At 37.1% G+C, this 23,090-nt stretch overlaps 1 protein-coding gene across 1 annotated transcript in view; it reads left to right on the forward strand.

Annotated features, from left to right (window-relative positions):
* The window catches only part of RERG (RAS like estrogen regulated growth inhibitor), a 106,069-nt gene extending 84,077 nt beyond the window's left edge, over window positions 1-21,992 (forward strand). Inside the window, exons 3-5 of the mRNA XM_032646604.1 lie at window positions 9,557-9,613; window positions 18,619-18,692; window positions 20,241-21,992. Of these exons, the coding sequence (XP_032502495.1) occupies window positions 9,557-9,613; window positions 18,619-18,692; window positions 20,241-20,648 (539 nt within the window). The 3' untranslated portion in view covers window positions 20,649-21,992. The remainder of the gene's footprint in view (window positions 1-9,556; window positions 9,614-18,618; window positions 18,693-20,240) is intronic.
* The last annotated feature ends 1,098 nt before the right edge of the window (window positions 21,993-23,090 follow it).

Consider the following 23,090-nt stretch of genomic DNA (forward strand, 5'->3'; position numbering starts at 1 on the left):
AGCTCACAATTTAGGTCTAATATGAAGTCATTGCAAAGATTTTGCTTAGGGAATTCTCTGTCTTGCTTTCTTTCATGTCTAGCACAGTGATAAATAAATATTTAATGATTAAGTAAATGTGTGTAAATCTCATATATGTGGGGAGGAGAGAAAGACTTAATGAGAGAGCCATACAAGAAGCATTTGAAAATAGTAAATTTAGATATCAGTAAATCTGAAATCTGCTTTCTGTGCACACATCTTTGCTCTGAGCCCCTCTCCATAAGATCTGACATTTCAGAGGATGAAAAAGCATATATATGTATAATTGGATCACCTCGCTGTGCGGCAACAATTAGCCCATTGTAAATCAACTACACTTCAATAAAATGTTTAAAAATTAAAAATTAAAAAAAAAAAGATCTGACATTTCAAGTCACACAATTTCCGTGTGCTTTTTTTGTCATCTCATTTCCAGGGCAGCCTATTTCCATAACCTTTCAGTGAAGAAAGGGCTTTTAGTCTGCTTTGACTAGGGGTCCTGAGATTCCGAAGTGCCACATGCTTGGTTTCAGCCATACTTGCAGCTGTTAAGCCCAAACTTCAAAGAGCTGTGCTGTCTCCCACAGGTCCTTCTAGATCAAGTCTTTGTGCTGAGATTTCCATACTTCAGTCCTTGATTTGAGGCACAATGGCCCAAGTTTCTTGGGGGAGGCTAGTGTAGTCAGAGAAAGAGAAGCCTGCTAAAAGGAAGAACATGAACTTGGGGCTTGGTGGTTGAAGAGAGACCCAGGAATAAAGTACAAAAGACCAGAAGTGTCAGATCCAGGGGGTGGGGAATAGGGAAATTTTATCTGGAGGCTTGATCTGACAGGAGGATGATTGAGGTCAGGGTGAGGGAAGGAAAAAGGTAAAACTGAACTTCCTCTTATATTTTAGCCAAACCCCATCCATCTGAAAGATGGAACAGAAGCAATCATAGGATTGACACTTTATACATATTACTCTGATTTTGTCTATTACACTTTCTCTTCTGGAAAACACAAGAAGGTTTTCTCGCTTTGAGGCACTTAAGTCGGTTAGACTCACCTCACTCTGGCCTTCCTTCTTTTACCCAGGCATCATGACAGGACTTAGACAACATTCTAAATTACCCACATGTCTTTTGATTTTTCCTGGAACATGCAAAAGTGCAAATTCTCAGCTCCTCGAAAATAGGAACCGTGTCTTATTTTCTGTGCTGTCTTCTTCACTGCCTAAAATGTTTCCTGACATTCTATTCTGTGTTGTTGAAAGAAGGAACTTGTTAATGACTGAGGAAACTAGTAAGAAAACAGTTGCTTATCATATACTACTTTATATCTGTATCATTGCACACTTGTTTTTTTTTTTTTTTGCTCCATCTTTTAAAGACCTTTTCAAGAGGAAAACAAAAATCTTATTTATATAAAATTTCCTTCTTGCATCTTGAAATTCGTGTTCTCTTTCTGTGTTGCCATGGTTTCTGGTCATGGATATTCCCTCCACTGAGGATGAAGAAATCTAGTCATGAACAAAAAATGCACTCTTCAAAGCATGCCTCTTTGTCAGATGTAAGCTCATAGGGAAAACAATTCCAACCATTCAGAATTAAATCATATCCATAGAAATATTAAAATACAGTGGTAAATATTGGACATTAGAAAAAGCATGCATTTTAAAGTAAACAAACCTGGGTTCAATCAGCTCTGTCACTTGACTGCTCTGCAAAATAGACAAGTTTATTTACTTTTCAGTTCAGGTTTCTTATGTGTAAAATAGGAACATTAATTCCCACTTTTGAGAGTGTTTATGAGAAATAAATACGCTTGTAGTCAATATTCAATACAAACTACCCTTTTGAGAGTTAGCATTCCAGAAGTTCCATTAGTGTCTTTATTTAAATCATAACTAAAATCTACTTAATGGTATTTTCTAAGAGTGTATACACTTTAATCCAACAGCTCATATAGTTATTAAATAGGTACTCAGTTCTACAAAATTAATGTATTCAGCGATAAACTATCTCCACAGGTCTAAGGTAGAATTCGCTCTATTTCTGTAAGTAAGCTCATTTTTATTTCCCTGACGCTTATGAACACTGAAGGTTTGGAGTTAAACTTAGGGCTGATAGTAGTATGAGGTCTGGGGCTGTGGTTTCCTCCGGCCCGAGAGAAGGGGCCTGGAGGGTCCTGTAGGTTGACGAATCAGGTTTTCAACAGACATCTGAAGTAGGCATTGAACCTGAGAAGTGGTGCCATATATTCACTGGAAGTTCTGCTGTAAAGAAGATGTTTTCAGATAATACAAGCACACTAGAGTACCAACCTGAGTACAGTAGTAATACGGGGGCCAAATAATTTATCCAGATTTTAATTGTTTCCTCATTGGTTTCTTCAAGTATTTATTGAGCACATATCATGTATCAGGCAGTATGCCAGCCATGGGAGATAAAGGTGAACAAGGCTTAATCTCTGATCTCAGGTCACTCACAATTTGTAACACATAAGGTAGTATAAGTGAATAATTTACAAGGCAGCTGTGCACGTTTTATAATAGAGAAGAAACAAGTGACAATTTCACATCACATAGGGAGTGATTAACGGCTTGGGAAGGCCAGGGAAGACTTGAAAGAGGAGGTGATCCTTCACTGGTTACCACAAGTAGAAATGCTCTGGTGAATAGTAACACTATCTATGAATCTATTGCTTTCTAAATACATCTTTCTTTTTCCCTTTCATTGATTTAGTTCCATTCTGGGTTACCTACTTAATATGCTGACTAGTTTTTAGCTTCTTTGGACTTTCCTGGGTGCAAAGTTAAAAAAGAAATCAGCCTGAAATTATTTATGGGACACTCAAAATGAGGAAGGATCTCTGCATTGTATTTAAAATAATAATTATTAACCTTGAAAGCAACCTTGAAAAAACATACAGCAAACCACGTTCCGATGAAGCCAAATGATACCATCAGGATGATTACATTTTCTCCCTGTGTGTTAGTACACCACGCATTACAGAATGAAAGGAGTAGGGTCAGTGCCCCACACAAAGGCAAGAAAAGAAGCCCAGGAGTGTTCAGAAGCGTCTAGAAACTCACTTTTTTCTAGAGACATTTCAAGCCTTTATTTTCACCAGGGTTTTGATCCCTTTTTTGGTCACAAAAGCAGTGTTGGGTGACTAAACAATATATTTTCTTCAAAATAGACCCTGTTTCTAAAGTACATACAACTTTCTCCCTAAAATTTTTCAAATTAAGAGTCTAGTAACAATAGAGGAGTATACCAATAAGACTTGTCAGCTTTCTAGTGGCAAATTCCTCATCTGTACAAAGAGGGGCTTCCACTAAATGAGAGAGGGTGACACACTGGTGTCAGACAAGAGTGGGCACATATTTCAGGAAGAAATGTAAATAATCTGAGCCTCAATTTCTTCCTTGAGGTACACACACACCTATAATATGTGTATCCATATACATAATCACATGCATATATTCCATGCTATGGGGCAATGAAGAGTAAACATATACATGTAAAGATATAGCACAGCACCTGACCTGATAGCACACACTCAATAAAGAAAGGTGGATAACAATACCGACAAAACTGCACGATTTTTTTCTTACTGTTTTCCCATTATAATTTTTATGATATTGTTTAAAATGAGGTTGTGCTTAGTGAAGTGAGGAAACCATTCCCAAGTGGTATTAAACTCTTTCCTCTTTCTCTTTTTTATGATTTTTCACATATTTTACTTATTGTGACATTTTCCCTATCACTCATAAAATTCAAACTGAAAGCAATTTAGTGTTGACTCTTGCCGCCCGTTTAAGCTTGGTAATGTATACCATCGTTTCACATTTTTTGCTGGCCAAGTAGTTACACTGTAAGTAGTGTAATGAAGTAGAAACGGGAAGAAGAGGAAAAGAGAGACATTCTATCTTCTATCTTCTATGCATCATAATTTTGAGAAGTTTCACATTTGGGATACTGTGTAAGTTTACTATAATGTTTTTTCATGGTTTTTAAGCTTTAACATGTGTATTAAACATTGAGAAGTTTGGTTGTAAAAAAATAGGAAAAATAATTCAGATAACAGGCAGTAAATATACTTACAACCCAGAATGGACTCTGATTATGCTAGTATTATCCATATCTGCTTTCTTTTCCTATAACAAAAGTTTTTGTTTGTTTTTCACAGCATAATTAAAACTCTTCGTGAAATAATTGCTCTCAATTTAATAGACTCTTGTGGAAGGTCATTTAAAAGTATTTAAAAGTTACCTGGTCTTACAATTTTAAAATAAATATATTTTGTATGAAAGTCCTGCAGGTTACCGAATAAAAACCGTATACATCACTTAATACATATTCACAATAACTTTTCATTATGATATGAATGTAGGACATAATGAGCACCGTCTTAGCATAATATGAAATTAAGGGTTTTCACTGGGTGTGTTACCAGGATCAAAGGCAAGTTCAAAAGTTAGTCAAAATGGGCAGGTGAAAGTTAATGTTCCTTGAAGTACTCTCAATTGAAGCAGAAATTCTTTTCCTATCCTAAAAATTCGGACCTAACTATTTTAAACACTTTTCAGTTGGATTTTTTTCCCAAGATAATCAATTGACCACGATTCTGTAAGCACATGATAATTTTCCCATAATAAATGCTTATTGTTGTATGCTACTGAGTTTGGGGTTGTATTTGTTACATGGCAATTGCTAACTGATACAGAAAGAAAGGAAAGGTTTCATAAAGGAGGTTATATTTGAACTAGATTTTGAAGGATGATTAGGATTTTATTAGTTAGATAAGGACTTTCAAGGCAGCAGTAACAATGTGATTAGAGGCATTAAGAGATGAATATGTGTGATGTTAGTAAGGAGTACAATCAGTCTGGTGGGTGATGTAAGGAGTGCTATGGGAATGATTGAAATTCATGTTGCAGAGGTATATGAGGATCCAGGAGAAGCAAAAGAATCAACTATGAGCCACAAGGTGATATTGCTATCCATATATTATAGATGAGAAAGCCAGAGTTTGGAAAGGACAGGTAATTGGAAACTGCTCTAACTGAGAACACATTCAATATGCATCAGTAAAGAGATAAAAGTTCCTTTCAGGCAAAAAGACTAGATTTTTAATAATAGGGATACATCTTTAAGAGACCTAGAGAAAAGACAATGATCACAAATATTTAGGGGGTCTCATATGCTTAAGTATCTTACAACACAGTTGTATTATACAGATTGTTAATCGAGTTATTTCATGATTGTATAAGTGAAAAATAATGACATATATAACAGGATTTTTTTAAAGAATATGAGTCTAAAAAGTAACCTTTGAAAGTTCTGTCTGAATCTCTCTTGAATTTATCTCTTAAATTTTTTTAAAGTATACGAATATCATGTGTGTTAGTTTTCATTTACCTTGAAAAGTTCATTTCTTTCTAAAAGTTGGTTTATTGCACAGATTACATCCAATCAATTTTCATTTAAAAATATCATTCTAGTCATTAAAGCTGGTACTTCAGATGTCTGCCTCATCGTGATAATGACATCAGCAATTATTTTGAAAAACTATCCCAGTCTTGTTAACCTTTAGAAATAGTATGGCTATTTTAATATAGAAACTTTCCCATCTAACTCTTGCTTATAAACAGAATTTTATCCCATTTATTTATTATCTTGATGTCGCTTTTAATAATATTTCTTTCGATTAAGTTCTACTTAGTGAATTTTCCGTTTTGTTGGAAACTAGCTTATATTGATAATCATGACAGACAGGAAATAACCTAATCAACTACTATACTTATTATTGCTCATTCTGCGTTAGCCATACTGGCTTGCTTAATATTCCTTGAGCATATCAAGCACACATTCCTGCTGTAGGGCCTTTGCACTGGCTGTTCCCTCTTCCTGAAGCACTGTTCCCCCCACATATCTTCCCTCATCTCTTTCTTCTATCACCTTCTCACCAAGAATTACCCTGGTCACATCAAGAATTAGCCTGGTCACCCAATCTTAAATAATAACTCTCACACCTTCATCTCCCAATGCTGAATCCCCCTTACCTTGCTCTTCCTATTTTATCTGATAGCACTTAACACCTCTAACAGACTATTGTAATTTATTTATTATTTTTATTTTTAATCTGTCTCCTCCTAGAAGAATATAAGCTTGGTAAGTTCAGAGATCTTTGTCTCAATTGTTTACTGGATTATTGCAAACACCTAAAACAGAACCTGGCACAGAGAAGTCACTCGAAAAATACTTATTCAATGAGATGACGTCAGCGAGCGTTTGGGGAAAAGATGTGAGAGTTCGTTCAAGTTTTAACAGAATCATTGGCTGCTGTGTGGAGAGTAGTTTAAGGGAGTACTGGGGGGTGCAGTTAAAATAGGGACACCACTGAGAAAGCAATTGTATTATCGTTAAGAGGTAAAACCATGTGATGAGAGTAGTCGTGGTGGAGGAGGTGAGACTTGGTAAGATATATCCCATATGAAAATTATATTTCATAATAAAATTATAATAAAGCTAGGGATGAAATAATACTGGTGAAGTTTTGTTTGCATCAATAAATTGTGAATATCACTTACGCACCTCAGACAATTTAAATAGCAATAACGCCTTTAGCAGATATCATTTCCAAAGATGTAAAAGTATTTGCATTCTTTTGACTAATAATTTTACATTATGATATTATTGAAAACTTAATAATATATAAAATGCATTTGTCTTTTCCATGAATAATCTGTGAGAGATGAAAACATGTTTTCAAAAAATGAATATATGACATGTCCGTTTTTCAAAATGGCTTTTGATGATTTTTACTGCATTTGAAGTAGATTGAATTTTTTTTTAACGTATGATTCTTTTGTTAAAATAACCATGACATAAAGATGTAGATCGCTTTAAAAATGTGTAGATTGATTTCATTGATTAAGTCGAGCAGCACTGCCCATTTCATTGCAAGGTGACAATCTGAAACTAAGCCCAAAACCCAGGAGTCAGCAGGAATGACGTTATCAACAACAAAATGATAACTCAAAGGTGCACCAGAATACTTTTTATATTCTTGGAACAAATTGTTTAAAACCAAACCCCAGAAATGATTTACTCCAATATTAGGCAAAATTCTAACAAGCTTGTTAATATGGCTTATCCATCTTTGGAATGATAAAGGTAACAAAGTACATTTATAGATAGGTTATTAAAGGTAGTCTCGGAAACCGTGGCAAAAAGATAAAGCCATGGGGCTTTCCCGGTGGCGCAGTGGTTGAGAGTCCGCCTGCCGATGCAGGGGACACGGGTTCGTGCCCCGGTCCGGGAAGATCCCACATGCCGCGGAGCAGCTGGGCCCGTGAGCCATGGTCTCTGAGCCTGCGCGTCCGGAGCCTGTGCTCCGCAACGGGAGAGGCCACAACAGTGAGAGGCCCGCGTACCGCAAAAAAAAAAAAAAAAAAAAAAAGAGAGAAAGCCATGGTATTTCAGGGAGGAAAATATTATATATGCGTGTATATGAAAAATTATATTTCTATAACCAAAAATTAAAAATACGCAAAAGCCCTATCGCTTTAGAATTGTTTTGCCTCAATGACTCTACAGCTTCTAAAAGTATCGCCACATAACTACACAGGGCACTAATCAAGATTCTTAACTAAGATCCAGACGTTTAAGAGTGATTTAGTTCTACTCGGTATACTTGGTTTTGAAAGGCAATGGCCTGTCTAAAACATTTTATAAAGATTTCTTTGAGAAATGATTAAATTTAAATGGTCTGGGAACTGGGGTACTTCAAACTTCAGTTATGTAAAAAATTTTGTTAATTTTAATAGCTCATGGCTTGAAATGCCAGATAAATGAATTTTTCTAGGTCACAACATTTTGAGTTAAAACTCCATGTTCTGACAAAATGTGAAACTCTTTGAATACTGTAAGCAGTTATGTTGACTAACACTGACAATTGAAAAACAGAAGAATATCTGTCTAGGCCTTACAGTTTCTTACATGAGAAAAAAAAAAGACAGTCTCAAGAGAGCGGACAGTGACAGACTCTGCAAGTTGAAGATCAAACCACACGTACACTCACTGTGGGAAGTATTATAAGGTCAGTGGCCTTGCTACTTTAGGCACTGCAAATATTTTGGCTCAAATTCGGCCTCACACTCTGTAATTAGAAAGAACATTGCTGCTTTCAGTCTCCAGCCAAGGCACGTTTACTTGTAGTCTGTTTTATGAGGTTTTCATTGCAATTTGCACTGGGATCTCTCATATAAACCACTGCGGTAGGAGGGTATATACCCTGTTGATCTTAACAGAGGCAACGGACAAAGGAGAGACTGACAGTGACTTTCAACTAAATAGTCTTGTTTCTCCAAGGATTATCTTTATAGACTACTACATAAAGGGCATTTCAGTAAAACTACCATAATAGACATTTTTAAATGATAAAATACAGTAGACATTGATTCTTTAGTTAGGGTCAGTGGGATCCCAGAAAGACCATCAAGGGTATTCAAAGGGCTGGTGAGCCTGCTGAAATTATATACTAGACTGTGTGTATATACATTTTTCCAGGGAAAGGGTCCAAAGCTTACATTCTATTTTTAAACTGTCTGTGATACTCTCCTCCAAAAAAAGTTTTTTTTAAGATTAAAAACCATTGTTTTCAACTATAATACAAGAATAAGAAAATGTTCAGCATGTGTCCCATCGGTTTTTTAAGGACAATAGAATCCACCTCTCTCAAGCACCGCTCTTTTTCTGACTCACCTTCTAGTTAAATATTAGCCAGATGGCCTTGGCCTTAAATTCAGTTTAGACAATGGAGAAAGTACAGGCTTGGGAAACAGCCTCTTGAATTCACATCCTGACTCAGCCACTAACTAGCTAGGTGAGCTTAGTTAAATGAGTTAACCTCTCAGAGCCTCAGTTTCCTTATCTGAAAAATGGGGTCAATCCTAGTACCTGCCTCTCAGGGGTGAAGCGCTGGTCGAGGAGATCATGCAAGTGAAGTGAATAGCATAGTTCCAGATCCTGACAGTAAGTACTTCATTGGCCTTACTTTTGAGAAGCTTTAGTGATTCACTAATAAAATCTGTAATTTTGAATATTTTTTATAATACAAATATCTTTTCATTACAGTAAAAATCATCACATTTTAACTGGTCTTTACCAATCATTATCAGTATTCAAACTTTAGACATCCATATTGTAATGCTTTACGGCTACATTCATTGTTTTGCTAAAAACTGTATATGTGCGCATTTTCACATTGTGATGTTTTTAACTCTGTAACTAAAGGAACAAATCTAAGATGTTCATTAATGCACAACAAACCATTAAAACATTACACCAATTTTTAGGCCACAATATGAAATTTAAAAAATATCTGAATAAACATAAATCGATATATCGGGTTTATATTGGGTTTATATGCCCAGGAAACATAAAACACATACAGTTGTATGGGCTATTTCTCTTTCCTGATGAGGGTAAGAACTATAAGAAAATTAACAAATTTTATTGAAATGTTGTTCTTTTTCTCCACAGCTCTTGTAGTGAGATTTCTGACCAAACGGTTCATCTGGGAATATGATCCCACCCTCGGTAGGTCAAATTTTGTTTCATCCTTCTCTGTGATCAAAGTTTTGACCCAAAAGAGAGAATGACATTTTCTGTTGCAATGTTTTTAAGCATCTTGCAGCTATTTGGGAAGTGCTTTATCAAATCATGCAAAGAAGCCCTGTAAGAAGATGGATGTGCGTTGCATGCCATCTGTGCTTAGAACTCTGTGGAATTTTAATGCATAGAATGAAATCAGGTCAAACCAGAGACAAGGAGGAAATGGGTACAACTTGATGCTCTTCCATCAGTAAACGTAGCGTCATTCTAGTGGGAGAAAGAGGATGCAGCGGTCGTGGATAATTGGGTGTGGGAGAGAATGGCATGGGGAGGAGAGGGTAACAGTAATATAAAACTTGTGAATGCTCATTTTGGGAAAATGTATAAATAATCTATGTTTCTCCCCCTCTTCTCTCCAATGAATCTGATTTAAGCCTATTTAAAAGATAAAAAAGCAGCAAAAATTGATATCTCTGGATCTTGAAAGTAGCAGTAGTGTTAATGGATGAGGTATTTGTCACATGTATTTTTCATAGTCCAAAGCAGAGTACTTATTCGTAATCTATTTAGTTCTCATCTTCAAAATAACACTGAAAATCCATGGGTTCCAAATAAGCTACGATTTGACTCTGAATTAAGCCTTTGAGTTTTTGTTTGTTATGCTTCGGGACCTCAGTTGGTTTTGTAAAGGTCAACGTCTTTGAAATCCATATGAAGAGAGAGAGGCATACAGCATTTCATTACCGGGCACAGTGTCCCAGACGGAGCTGGCCTTACTCAGAATGATGAAGTGGGGCAAGGTGATTCCTGGTTTGTTTTTTGTTTTTGTGTTTATCACTACAAGGTTACACACATTTAGTTTAAAAGGGGGCTTTCTTTCCCCTTGTGCCTCCTTTCATTGCTTTCACTCATTCATCTGACAAGTATGTATTAAATGCCTCCTATGATGATTCTAGGTGCTGAGGATAAATCAATAGGCAGAGGGAGAAAACATGGGCTTTGGTTGAACTTCCAGTCTAATGAAGAGAGAAGAGTCAAAAAACAAATATATACATGTCAAATAGTGATAAGCATTACAAAGGGAAACTGAACAGGGAAGGGGATAGAGAGTGAGCTTATATTTTATCTAATCTTTAACTTTTTCATCTATAGAATTAATTTTACTGAGAGGTAAAAGGTGAAGACCCAACATCTTTTCCAAATAGTTGGCCAACTGTCTTCCTATTATTTACTGAACCATCCCCACCTTTCCCCACTGCTTCCAATGCTGCCTTTTTTTCATACATGGGAGGCATGTTCTAGATTTGCTTTTTACATCCAATGCCAGTACCACACTCTTTTGATAATTGTATGTTCCTGAGAACATGGTGAAACCCAGTAGAGAAAGCCTTCCTTCTTTACTTTTTTTACAGAATTATCTTGGCTACTATCTCTAGTTTATTCTTCCAGGTCAATTTTTAAAACTCTATCATAACATGACATAATTTTTATTGGAATTGCATTAAAACTATAAATTACTTTGAGAAGATTCACAGCTTTAAGATATTTAATCTTTTAATCTAAGAGAACAGCATGTCTCTACATTCATTTTTTGCTTTTAAATAAAATGGTTTTCAACATCAATAATTTTTGACATGTTTTAATATAGCCACAATCTAATCTTAAGATGATATATGTGGATCTAAAAATGCACTTGGTTTGAAAAAATCATTCATTATCTATTGTTTGCCCCATCTAAGTAAATGCTTACTCTCCTCTTATATTTTTATTACTTATCTAAAGTTTTATAAAGATTATAGTCCCTGAGAATCTTGATAATTTATGGGAGTTTAATAGAAAAATACTAATTTTATTTAGCTGTACCAGTACATCTCAATGAAAGATGAAGCTTCTAAAAAATGATCTCATAAAATTTTTGAGCTGTCTCTGAATATGTTCTAGTAACTAATGTTACTTTTTAATTAGTCTTGGGTGAACCATTTTCCCTTTGGTTTTATTCCTTCTGAGAAACGACAGCTATTAATAGAAATCTCCCGCATCAGTTATCTGTAACTCAGGCTTCCTTCACTAAGAATAATGAAATTTTGGGCTTCCCTGGTGGTACAGTGGTTGAGAGTCCTCCTGCCGATGCAGGGGACACGGGTTTGCGCCCCGGTCCGGGAGGATCCCACATGCCGCGGAGCGGCTGGGCCCGTGAGCCATGGCCGCTGAGCCTGCGCTTCCGGAGCCTGTGCTCCTCAACGGGTGAGGCCACAACAGTGAGAGGCCCGCGTAGCGCAAAAAAAAAAAAAAAAAAGAAGAATGAAATTTTATTGAGTGACCTTGTACCGTGCTGCTCCAAAAGGATTGCAGTTGCTAGGCAACAACAGCGCTCATCTGACTTCAGGAGTATCAGATAGATGACTCACTCCCAGGTGAGGCTTTCATTCAGTCACCCTGGAAACTGGATGTGTGTGTGTGTGTGTGTGTGTGTGTGTGTACACTCATGTACTAGAAGTCACTAATGTTCTAGCCTACAGGAGTTTCCAATCCATCTGATTCAAGATGAACCAAGCATTTCCTGTATGTAACTTCATACTATTATTATAGAGTTTCAAAACCACCATCCAAAGGGAAAGCTACCTAGAAAGTAAAATGGCGTATTTGCAAAGGACAGTTTTGAATTCTGAATGCACAGCCTTCCTCCAAAACATGGGGCCTTTTTTCAACCTGTAACAGAATTATTGTTCCATGAGATGCTGAAGACGATGAACACCATTCAACATGTTAACAACACGGGAATATCTATTGCTCTGAGATAATTCTATAAAGAAAATGCTTGCTACAGATAATTCTTGCTTCAGATAATTCTATAAAGAAAATAGCAAGTGATTCCCAAAATTTAGATTTTTTTTTTTAAGGAGAGGGACTATCACAGGAATTCCAGTTAGGGATGGAGGCTCAGAGGCTGAGGGAAAATTAAACATTCTGGTGGCACTTACATTTCATAAAAGAAGGAAATATTAGCCTCCAAGTGTTTTGAAGGATATAATCTAAGAAAAAATTCAATCCCTTACATTGGACAATTTTAGTTTTCCTTACATTTTTCTCATTTCGCCACGGACCAGTGAAATCTTTGTCAGAGGCCAGAGCTGGTCTGTGAATTGCATTAGAAAACCACCACTGGAGCCTATAGGATTTGGGACTTGGACCACCTAACCAGGAAAAACTCCTGATTGATGGAGGTGGCAGCAGTGTTCTGGGTGCAGGACAGCTTCTGTGTTCTGATTAGATTCCAAAAAAAGAACTGAATCTCTACCTCTGAGAGTCATATTACCTTCAGAAAATGCTGATCATGGCAGAGAACACAGACAAAGGCTTAGATCGTGTACAGTTGTGTGTGTATGTGTACCTATGCTTGTTGGGGGCAGTTGGAGAGAGAGAGAGAGACTACTACTACCTAGGAGGCACCTTACTCTGTGTTTGAATGGATTATGGTGTCTGTACTTGGTTAGTAAAGGCTCAGACAAGAGTGAGGGTAGGAAGTGGGAGACATATTGGACACACTGACACTTTGATTTTGAGATTGGTTCTTCCTGCCTGCATTACAATTCCCTCTGCTTGGAAAGGTTCATTCTAAGAGAGAGACACACCCAGAACAAATGCTCTCAACTGGATACTAAAGCAGAGGTGCTCAGACAACTCACAGAACTATTTAATATTGGCACAGCAAGGAACTTTGAGATCGTCATTTGGCAAATAAGGAAGCAAGTCCAAAGAAGTAAATTTATCCAAGATTACGTGGCTAGTTTGTGGTTAGACCAGCAATAGAACTCCCGTTAGTACAATTCCCACTATAGCATAAATAAACATTACTGTCATTGTTACTGTACTAGCCAAGTGTCCATATTAAAATGCTGAAATTTGCAGAAGAGCTAAATTAGTAAAAGGATTAATCACACAAAACATCCCTTTGAGCATCAGCTTCTTTTAGTATACAAAATATACTTCTGTTTATAAAATGATAATGAATATAGGTTATAAATCATGTATCTCTCATATACAGTGAACTTCAGATATATGTTTAATATATATATATATTTAATATGCCTAATTCCGTCTTGAAACTAATATTGACCTTACAGTATACAATATTTGGTTCACTTCAAAGTATCTCTTAAACAATCATTCTCCGTAACATTCAAGAAAAAAGACTAAAAATTATCATTCTCTGTTAGTATGAAAAAAAGAAAAGTGTTTCCACCCTCCAAACACATACACATTTATTCTCATGTTTTAGAATGAATAGTAGAATTTCACTCCAAAGTACTTAGTACATTTTTTAGAATTATCTTCGGATAATTCTAGCACACGATGTACAAGGTTTTGCCTCTGTAAGCAATGTTTCCACTGTTTTACATGTAGACATGGGTTCCTAATGAGAGAGAGAAGGGGCTTAAAGAAAAAAATGCTTCAAACGATATGAAACCAGTGTTCAGCTTAGATGAAATCACTGCTACCACCCGCTGCTCTGTCTGTGGCTAACATTCCCTCATTTCCTGCCTTTCAACGTTTCCGTTTCGGTTAACAAACAGCCAAAGAATTGCACAACTTCATACCATTTTCATTATATTTTATTCCCCCCCTACTGTGACCTTCTGTGGTTGAAATACATATCCTATTTATCATGGGGGCAACTGAGAAAAATGTCCCTGTCAGACAACTTTTGGTGCAAAGAGATGGGCTAGAGCCCGGAACTCTTGTTTTCCAGGCTCCAGGGCTGATGCCAGTCCTTTCAAAGGGAAGGCAGCACAAAGGGCACTGCAGAGCAGTGGAGAGAGAAACAAAAAGGGCATGGATCCTAGCTGTGTGCTGCCCTCTGGCCTCTCCTCTTCAGGCTGGAGCACTGAAGATGAAAAGGAAATAACTGAGAGAAAACTTCTAGATGAGTAGCTACTGTAAATGGTATTTTAGAGCATTCAATTAGACAAAACAATAATCTCCCATTTAACATAGAAGAGTAGGGGGATGGAGTGATCTAGAATTGAGAATCATTGTACATACCACATAGGGATTACGTATTATTGGAAAATGACAGTAACGTAAAATACACTTGTTAAAATCTATTGAACATAATCCCATTTTCATTTTTTAAAATGGAGGAATAGTGATTCACAATAGTATATTAGTTTCAGGTGTACGACATCGTGATTCAATTTTTTATAGATTACACACTATATAAAGTTATTATAAACTATTGGTTATATTCCCTGAACTGTACATTTATTTACAATAGCCAAAATATAGAAGCACCCTAAATGTCCATGGCCAGGTTATCATTTATATGTGGAGTCTAAAACAAAACAAAACTTCATTTTAAAATTTTATTTTTCAGCAAATACGTTCGCAATGGGCCATGCCTATGGCAATGATCATTACACACGACTGATGGCAGGTCGAAGGCTAGCTTGGCTATAGCGCTGCTTAGTTCAGTTTCCTTTCTGTGGCTTCTATTTTGAGTAGGAGACTTGATTTACAACAAAGTTACTTAAAACTGTGGTCAGAAAAGAACTGCAAAATAGTTGATGAGCTGAAGAAATGAAAGTCAGAAACATGAGACAGATAGAGAAGAAATGAAATAAAAACACTGGTTTACTGGCTACCCTGATGAGAAAGAAACTTCTAAGTTTTAGTTAGTTGCTTGGTTAGTGATTGGGTACCTGAAGTGCAAATAACTGAGTTAATTGAGTTAATACTTCCGTTAATCATGCTGCTGTTTTCCTGACACCGTGTCATGTGTACGTGAAGCCTTTATATTATTTCACTTTATTTTTCCTGCATCCCCTCTTCTGCCATTCATTGCCCTCCTCTTTCCCATAGGTACATAATCTAATATGGCTGCTACTTAGCACAGCGGTTCAAAGCCTAAATTCCTAAAGCCAATCTTCTGGGTTCCAGTCTCAACTGTACCTACCACTTAACACCTGTGTCACCTTCAGCAACTTATTAAATGTTGTTGTGCCTCAGTTTCTTCACATAAAATAGATCTGATAGTAATACATACTGCATGAAATATTTGTAAGGAGTAAATGAGTTAACATAAGTAAAGCGTTTAGAACCATTCGTGTTCAAATGACAAGCAGTATGTGCTAGCTATTACATATTTTTTGAAAAAAGTATTTTTCTATATATGCATATACTTTAAGTTTATATACATTTTATCATGCTGTAGATCTACCTATAGAGGTAATCATGTGGTTTTTTTTCTTTAGTCCTTTAATGTGTTAATTGCACTAATAGTTATAAACACTTTGCGTTACTGAAATAAACTCTACTAGTTTATGATGTACTTTTCTTATTACACTGTTGGATTCAACTGGGTAATACTTTATTTAGAATTTTTGAATCTATGTTTAAGAATAAAATTAGGACTTCCCTGGTGGCGCAGTGGTTGAGAGTCCGCCTGCCGATACAGGGGACACGGGTTCGTGCCCCGGTCCGGGAAGATCCCACATGCCGCAGAGCGGCTGGGCCCGTGAGCCATGGCCGCTGAGCCTGGGCGTCCAAAGCCTGTGCTCCGCAACGGGAGAGGCCACAGCAGTGAGAGGGCCGCGTACCGCAAAAGACAAACAAACAAATTTACTTATTGGGCTTCCCTGGTGGCGCAGTGGTTGAGAGTCCGCCTGCCGATGCAGGGGACACGGGTTCATGCCCTGGTCCAGGAAGATCCCACATGCCGCGGAGCGGCTAGGCCCGTGAGCCATGGCCGCTGAGCCTGCGCGTCCGGAGCCTGTGCTCCGCAATGGGAGAGGCCACAACAGTGAGAGACCCGCATAACCCAAAAAAAAAAAAAAAAAAAAAAAAAAGAATAGAATTAGGCTACAATTTTTTCTCTTCGTATTACTTTTGCAATACTTCTTGTTGGAGTTTGTGTAATGGGTAGCTATTCTTTTTTTTTGTTTTTCTAGAACAGCTTCTTTAATGTTTAATAGCAATCTCCTATAAAGCCAATTGAGTGCAGTTATTTCATTATGACAAAGAGAAATCTACAATCAGCATTTAAATTTCTTTACCCACTATTGATCTACTTGTGTTCTATTTCTCATTACAACAATCTGTGTATTTTTTTCTCTCACAAAATTTATCAAGTGTTTGAAATTTGTTTGGTATACAGTTCATAATATTATTTTATTTTTATTACTATTTCACCAGAATGTGTAATTATTTCCCCTTTTTATGCTAAATTTTGTTTGATCGCACCTTCTCTCTTAATTTATTAGTCAACATTGCCAGATTTTTACCTTTCCTCCACCCTTTTTTTTAAAATTTTTCAAGCACCGTGCTTTGGTTTTGTCAACCTTATCTAATGTTTTCTCTTTTACTTCTTTCCTCATATCTTCTTGGATTTATTCTGTTTTCCTCTTCTAACAGTTGAGTTGAATAATTTGCTCACTTTTTTCAGTTCTTCCTTTTTGTCATGTCATCATTTGGAGTAAGACAAGTACATTAGCTCACTCAAACCTGCCTCTGGTCTCTTCCCCCGCCTCCAACCTGATATATTGTTGTTATCTAGAACTGTAATTCTGGATTGCTTTTGTTGTAGTTTCACTGCTTTGCTTGGCTCCATTAGGATCCTGAATTCAGTTTTGCTGATGAGAAGCCCAGGGTCAATCTGAATCACATGCTTTTGTAGGTGATGGGCTTTTTTCCTTTAGATCCTTTAAAATTTTCCTCTTTGTCATTGATAGCCTTACATTTTGTTGTAACAGGTTGAGACATGGGACTTTTTTCCTTGTGTGTCCTGTTAGTTCTTTGTTAAAACTTATTTTATTGAAGTATAGTTGGTTTACAATATTGTGTTAATTTCTGCTGTCCAGTGAAGTGATTCAGTTATACATATATACATGCTTTTTCATATTCTCTTCCATTATGGTTTATCACAGGATATTGAATATAGTTCCCTGTGCTATACAGTAGGACCTTGTTGTTTATCTATTCTATACTGTCAGTCCTTTTGATATGAAGTAGTTCAATGCCTCTCATCCTGGGAAATTCTCAGTCACTACAACCTCAAATATTTTCCATTCTTCTATGGATTTTATTCTCTCTTTGAGGCTGATTTTATAGTAGAAAATAACATGTCTATTTCTATTATCCATATCTCTTATATTTTACTTTCACATTTGCCTTCTTATCATTTACTAGTGCTTTCAGGGAGAGTTCTTCAACCTGAACTTCATCCACTTAATCAGTTATTGAGTGCTTTATGACAGTTGTTCTAGTTTTCATATAAAGCAGCACCATTTTAACTTCTGGTTTCCATTTCACGTTCAGGGGCACACTCAGCCACCTGGTGCCCTTGGCCCTGCTAACTTCTCCTGACTCCAGCAGAGCTTGGGGACTACTCTGATATCATCCTACCAGCCTCCGGCTGGTATTGAACTGCTGCCATTTTTCTACCTTGAAGAGGCAACATGAACTTTGCTTTGTTCCCTCTCCCCTCCATGCTGCCCAGCCCTCCTCCATGTTGGGTAACTGTTCCTCACCAACCCCCAGTCACTGGGGTCCAACCACCTTCTACTGCCCCAAGGGTCCCTCATAGCTTTACACAGTCATTTTTTACATGGATAGCCATCCACTTCCCTCTAATGTTTATTACATTCCTAGGGTTGAGGTCTAGATAGAAATGAACAGCTTCTGTCTATATGCCATCTTGTCTGGAACAGGAATTAACATGATTCCAGAAACTGGAGTTTTAGGAGTATGAAGGTAGAATGCACTTGTGGGAATCACGTTCTCATTTTAGGATGTAGAGGCCTCATTCTAGAAGGAAGAGAGCATCAGGAAGCTGGCCTCATGGGAGAATAAAATAAGAGGCAAAGACTTCCTGGGATGCACATTCCCTTATGCTATAAAAACAGACATACTCCTGTCAATAATTGGTAAGTCTAAGCATCAAATTAAATCATGAACTTATTTACCTTTTCACCTTCTTTTTCACCTTTCATCAGAATCAACCTACCGACACCAAGCAACCATTGATGATGAAGTTGTCACCATGGAGATACTGGATACTGCTGGCCAGGTGAATGAGGAATAAGCTAAAATATTTTCTGGATCAAATAAAAATAAGATGTGCATAATATGAACAAAATTAAGATACTTTCCTATAATTAACTAATGATGCCTAAAGACTTTTTAAATTTAATTACCTAGTTATTTTAAATACAATATTAACTTATTTCCAACAGTATTAACTTATTTGCATATGCATCCTTATGTAAATTACCCACTATTCCAAAGGGGTTTTAGAAATATCATAACATTCACATAATATCATCTAGAATAGAATTGCCCACCTATATTTTGTGGAGTTGGAGAGATCTTCCAAAACTCCCATTGGAATGCTGTGATAAAGTTAAACAGATATCATTACTGGAGAAGTTCTCAGAGCCTTAATATGCTTATGTATAAGGTGAATCTTTAAGAAATTTACTATATATTATATTCTAAACTTGTATGACCTTAGAATCTTTTTTTGGAATACTTCATTTTAAGAATCCCTTCTGTAATATTCTTTTCAGACCTCACCACATCCGATTGAAAATTTGAGTCACATCACTGAACAATAGTAACTTATTTAAAAATGAAACTAACATAAATTTGTTTTGTAGCCCGTCGTTCTGAAATTATAAACAAGTTCATAGGTAGGTTTGGTTCCCAAGATTAGGCATGACCACTAAGAATGAGGGTTAGGCAGCTGAAGGATTTCATGGTGCTTTTCAGTTACTTGGGATCCCAAGAAGACTTGAATTAAAGTATTTAATCCAAGAAGTATACTTGCAGCTAATTATACAGTTTTCCTTCTCATCACTACCTGCTCCCTATATATGCTCTCTCCTTCCAGCACTGATTCTAAAGAGAGGCAGCAGGGAAATACTTGCCTGCAGAAATCATTTGAGCCTATAAAGGCAATGCATTTTCAAATCACACATGCTGCCTTCTTAGGAAGCAGGGATCACCCACTTTGAGAATCACTGCAAATGAGGTTCTGTCATTATTGGGACTGCATAATATTTGGAGGGTGTTGAGATAGAAAAAGAAGCCCAAATCCCCAGGCTTTGAGTTTGACTCTCTATACAAGTTTTCACTGTTTTTCTGTCCTGGGGGCTAATTGTCTCTAATCTGAAGAGAGAAAAAAATTTAAAAAAAAATCAAAACCAGTTCACTATGCCGTGCCTCTAATCCTGATCTCAAAGGATGGGATAAGGTCTACTTGTCTGTTACCTACCGGCCAATTCTTTATTTGTGATGAAAAGTCTCAGAGGCAATATGCTCAACTAAGAGTATAATTTCTTTATAGTTCTTGGGATTACACACTTAACGATGTGGCAAGAAAAAAATCAGAAGCCGAAAGTTAGGTTCTATGCAGTTAGAAAATGTTTCGTTCCCTAAGTAATGCTTCTACTCTAAACTGATTGAGAAGGTCAGCTTGTTCAGGCAGACTACCAAGAAATTTTAATGACACTGAACATAAGGAATAGTCATTAAGGGATCACCGTTAGCATTTGCAGCATCTACACAGGGCAATTACTGCCAGGTCTCCCGACTGCCGTATTTTCCTTGCCAACAGGAAGACACCATTCAGAGGGAAGGACACATGCGATGGGGGGAAGGCTTTGTGCTGGTCTATGACGTTACTGACCGAGGAAGTTTTGAGGAAGTGCTGCCACTTAAGAACATCCTGGATGAGATCAAAAAGCCCAAGAATGTGACTCTCATCTTGGTTGGAAACAAAGCTGACTTGGACCACTCCAGACAGGTTAGTACAGAAGAAGGGGAGAAGCTGGCCACAGAATTAGCATGTGCTTTTTATGAGTGTTCTGCCTGTACCGGGGAAGGGAACATCACCGAGATATTCTACGAGCTGTGTAGAGAGGTACGTCGCCGGAGGATGGTCCAGGGCAAGACGAGGCGACGCAGCTCCACCACGCACGTCAAGCAAGCCATTAACAAGATGCTCACCAAAATCAGCAGTTAGGCAGCTCTGTTCTTGTGAAGGCCCTGCTCAGGTGGGTTGGGTAAATGGAAACACTTTCTTGCCCCTTTCCCCTTTTTCTCCCCCCAAATAAAATACTCCATTCCTTGTTCTGACTCTGGGAAACATCTGGGCTTCCCACTGGTCCCAGCCTCCCATATGTTGGGAAGTTATAGAGTGTTTTAATGCAATTTCAGTGCTGACAATCTCTCTTTTGCCTGCTTGAATAAAATATGCTCTTTTGCAGTTTGAACATGTAATCACCAGATTCTGCAATGGCTGTGTTCATATTAAGATATTTTTAGGCATCTTCACCTTGCTTCGATAGGTGGAAGTCTTTTCAAAGGCATTTTTAAATTCCATTCCTTGTCAAAGTCTACAAATGATCACCCTAAAAGTATAAGATAATAGAAAATACAGTGAAAACACAGGAAGAGTACCTAAGATGTTGGACCAGGGAATAGAGCCTTAGTTTCTATTTGAAGTGAGGATTTTTCTGAATTATCTTAAATCATCTAGTTTTTCTTTAACCCTTGTTTTGTTCTTAAATTCAAACATGCTCTCACAAAGTTTTCCATTGTCATAGAGAGTTTCATTTCAATTTGAGTTGGTTCTCTCCTTGATCTATTGATCATTGCACCCTAATTCTTCTTCTGTGGCTCCAACAAGATTTAATTATAACAAAGGCAGCAGGACCCCTCAATTCAAATCCTCCTGGACCATTTCTCACCAAGCCCAGGGCGATGTAAAGACGAAGGGAATCTTTTCACCAAGCCCTGACTTTATTGAATGCTAATAGAGGATTTGGAATTAGAGGTGTCTGGTTCATTTCTCCCTCTGGTTATCATCTTAGAAGAAAGACAACATTCAAAACAACAGGAAAATTAAGAATGTGGCTTAACTACTCTTCCGTTGGGGAGCCCAGGCTTTGTGGCAGGCACAGTAAGAAGAACCAGCCTCTGATTCATTAAGTTGGCTATGTGGCTTCTAATATTTCAGATAAATTAATTCACTTAGGAGAATTCAGAAAAGGATGAGTGATTAGAGTTCCCTATGCCTGAATAAATGCGTATAAAACAGATTCTTATATTGAGAAAGTACAGTCTATAATTGATAAAGCTTTATGATTCTTTTTTCCCTATTATGCCCCCATATATCAAGATTTGGGCACTTTACTTTAGAAGAAAATATATATCTTTTACATATGTGTGTATTTATAAATGCATAGATATATGTATAAAAATTTGTAAGAGTTGGAGGCTTTAATTCACCAATGCATTTGGACAATGCAGACAGTGTAACTGACTATTTTATGTGAATATAATAAAAAGCATAACTTTCACATTCTGTGACCTTCAGGCAGTCTTTCTTGTGATAACATAAAAAGTTCGTAGTTTTAGGAGAGACTTCAAGAGCTTGTTGGATTGCAGAGCTGACGAATCAGTGAACGTGATATAGAAAAGAAGCACCTGAACAGCTCTGTTCTTGTGAAGGTCCTGTGGAGGTGGGTCAGGAAATTGGAACCACTTGAATAGAATAATAGCTACATTTTTAGAGTGCTTAGGTGCTATTTTAGGCGCCTTATGTACTATCTCATCATATTCTCACAATACCCCTATGCAAGAGATAGTATTATGATCACAGTTGCAAGGATAAAGATACTGAGCCACAAGGGAAAACAAGTTTGCACAGCTATTTAGTGGGCAGAGCCGGGATTTGAACCCAGAGAGGCCAAGTCAGACAGTAGAGCCCATACTATGATTCACTATGGTATATTAGTAGGCTGAGATATGGCTCTTGTTCTTGAGCTGTGGAATGAAGACACAGGAAGGAGAAAATGTAGGGAAGACTTGTTTCATTTATGCTTTCATTCATTCATGAACAAATATTTACAGATAAACTGGGCATGTAACTTGACATGTTAGTCCATTTGATGGTTTCTGAGCTGAATCTTGAAGAATACAGTTGACCCTTGAACAATGGCGGGGATTAGGGGCGCCGACTCTCCACACAGTTGAAAATCTGTGTGGAATTTTTGACTCCCTCCAAAACTTAATTACTAATGGCCTACCGTTGACCAGAAGCCTTACCAATAAAATAAACAGTCGACTGACACATATTTTGTATGTTGTATGCATTATATACTGTATTCTTACATAAATGAAGCTAGAGAAAAGAAAATGTTATTAAGAAAATCATAAGGAAGAGAAAATACTTTTACAATACTGTACTGTACTTATCAATACCGTAAGTCTACATCATCGGTTTACAAGATGAATCATCCGTCAGTACCTACAGCAATATTGTCTCATATGATACAAAACACTGTAGATGTAATACGTATTACTAACGCTAAATGTCAAAAATGGAAAGACCATGTGAAAAAGAAATTCATATTTGCTTCATGCATTGATAACGAGGAAGCTGCAATATGAATGCTTTATG

Source organism: Phocoena sinus, chromosome 10, assembly GCF_008692025.1.
Source record: "Phocoena sinus isolate mPhoSin1 chromosome 10, mPhoSin1.pri, whole genome shotgun sequence".
Lineage (NCBI taxonomy): Eukaryota > Metazoa > Chordata > Mammalia > Artiodactyla > Phocoenidae > Phocoena > Phocoena sinus.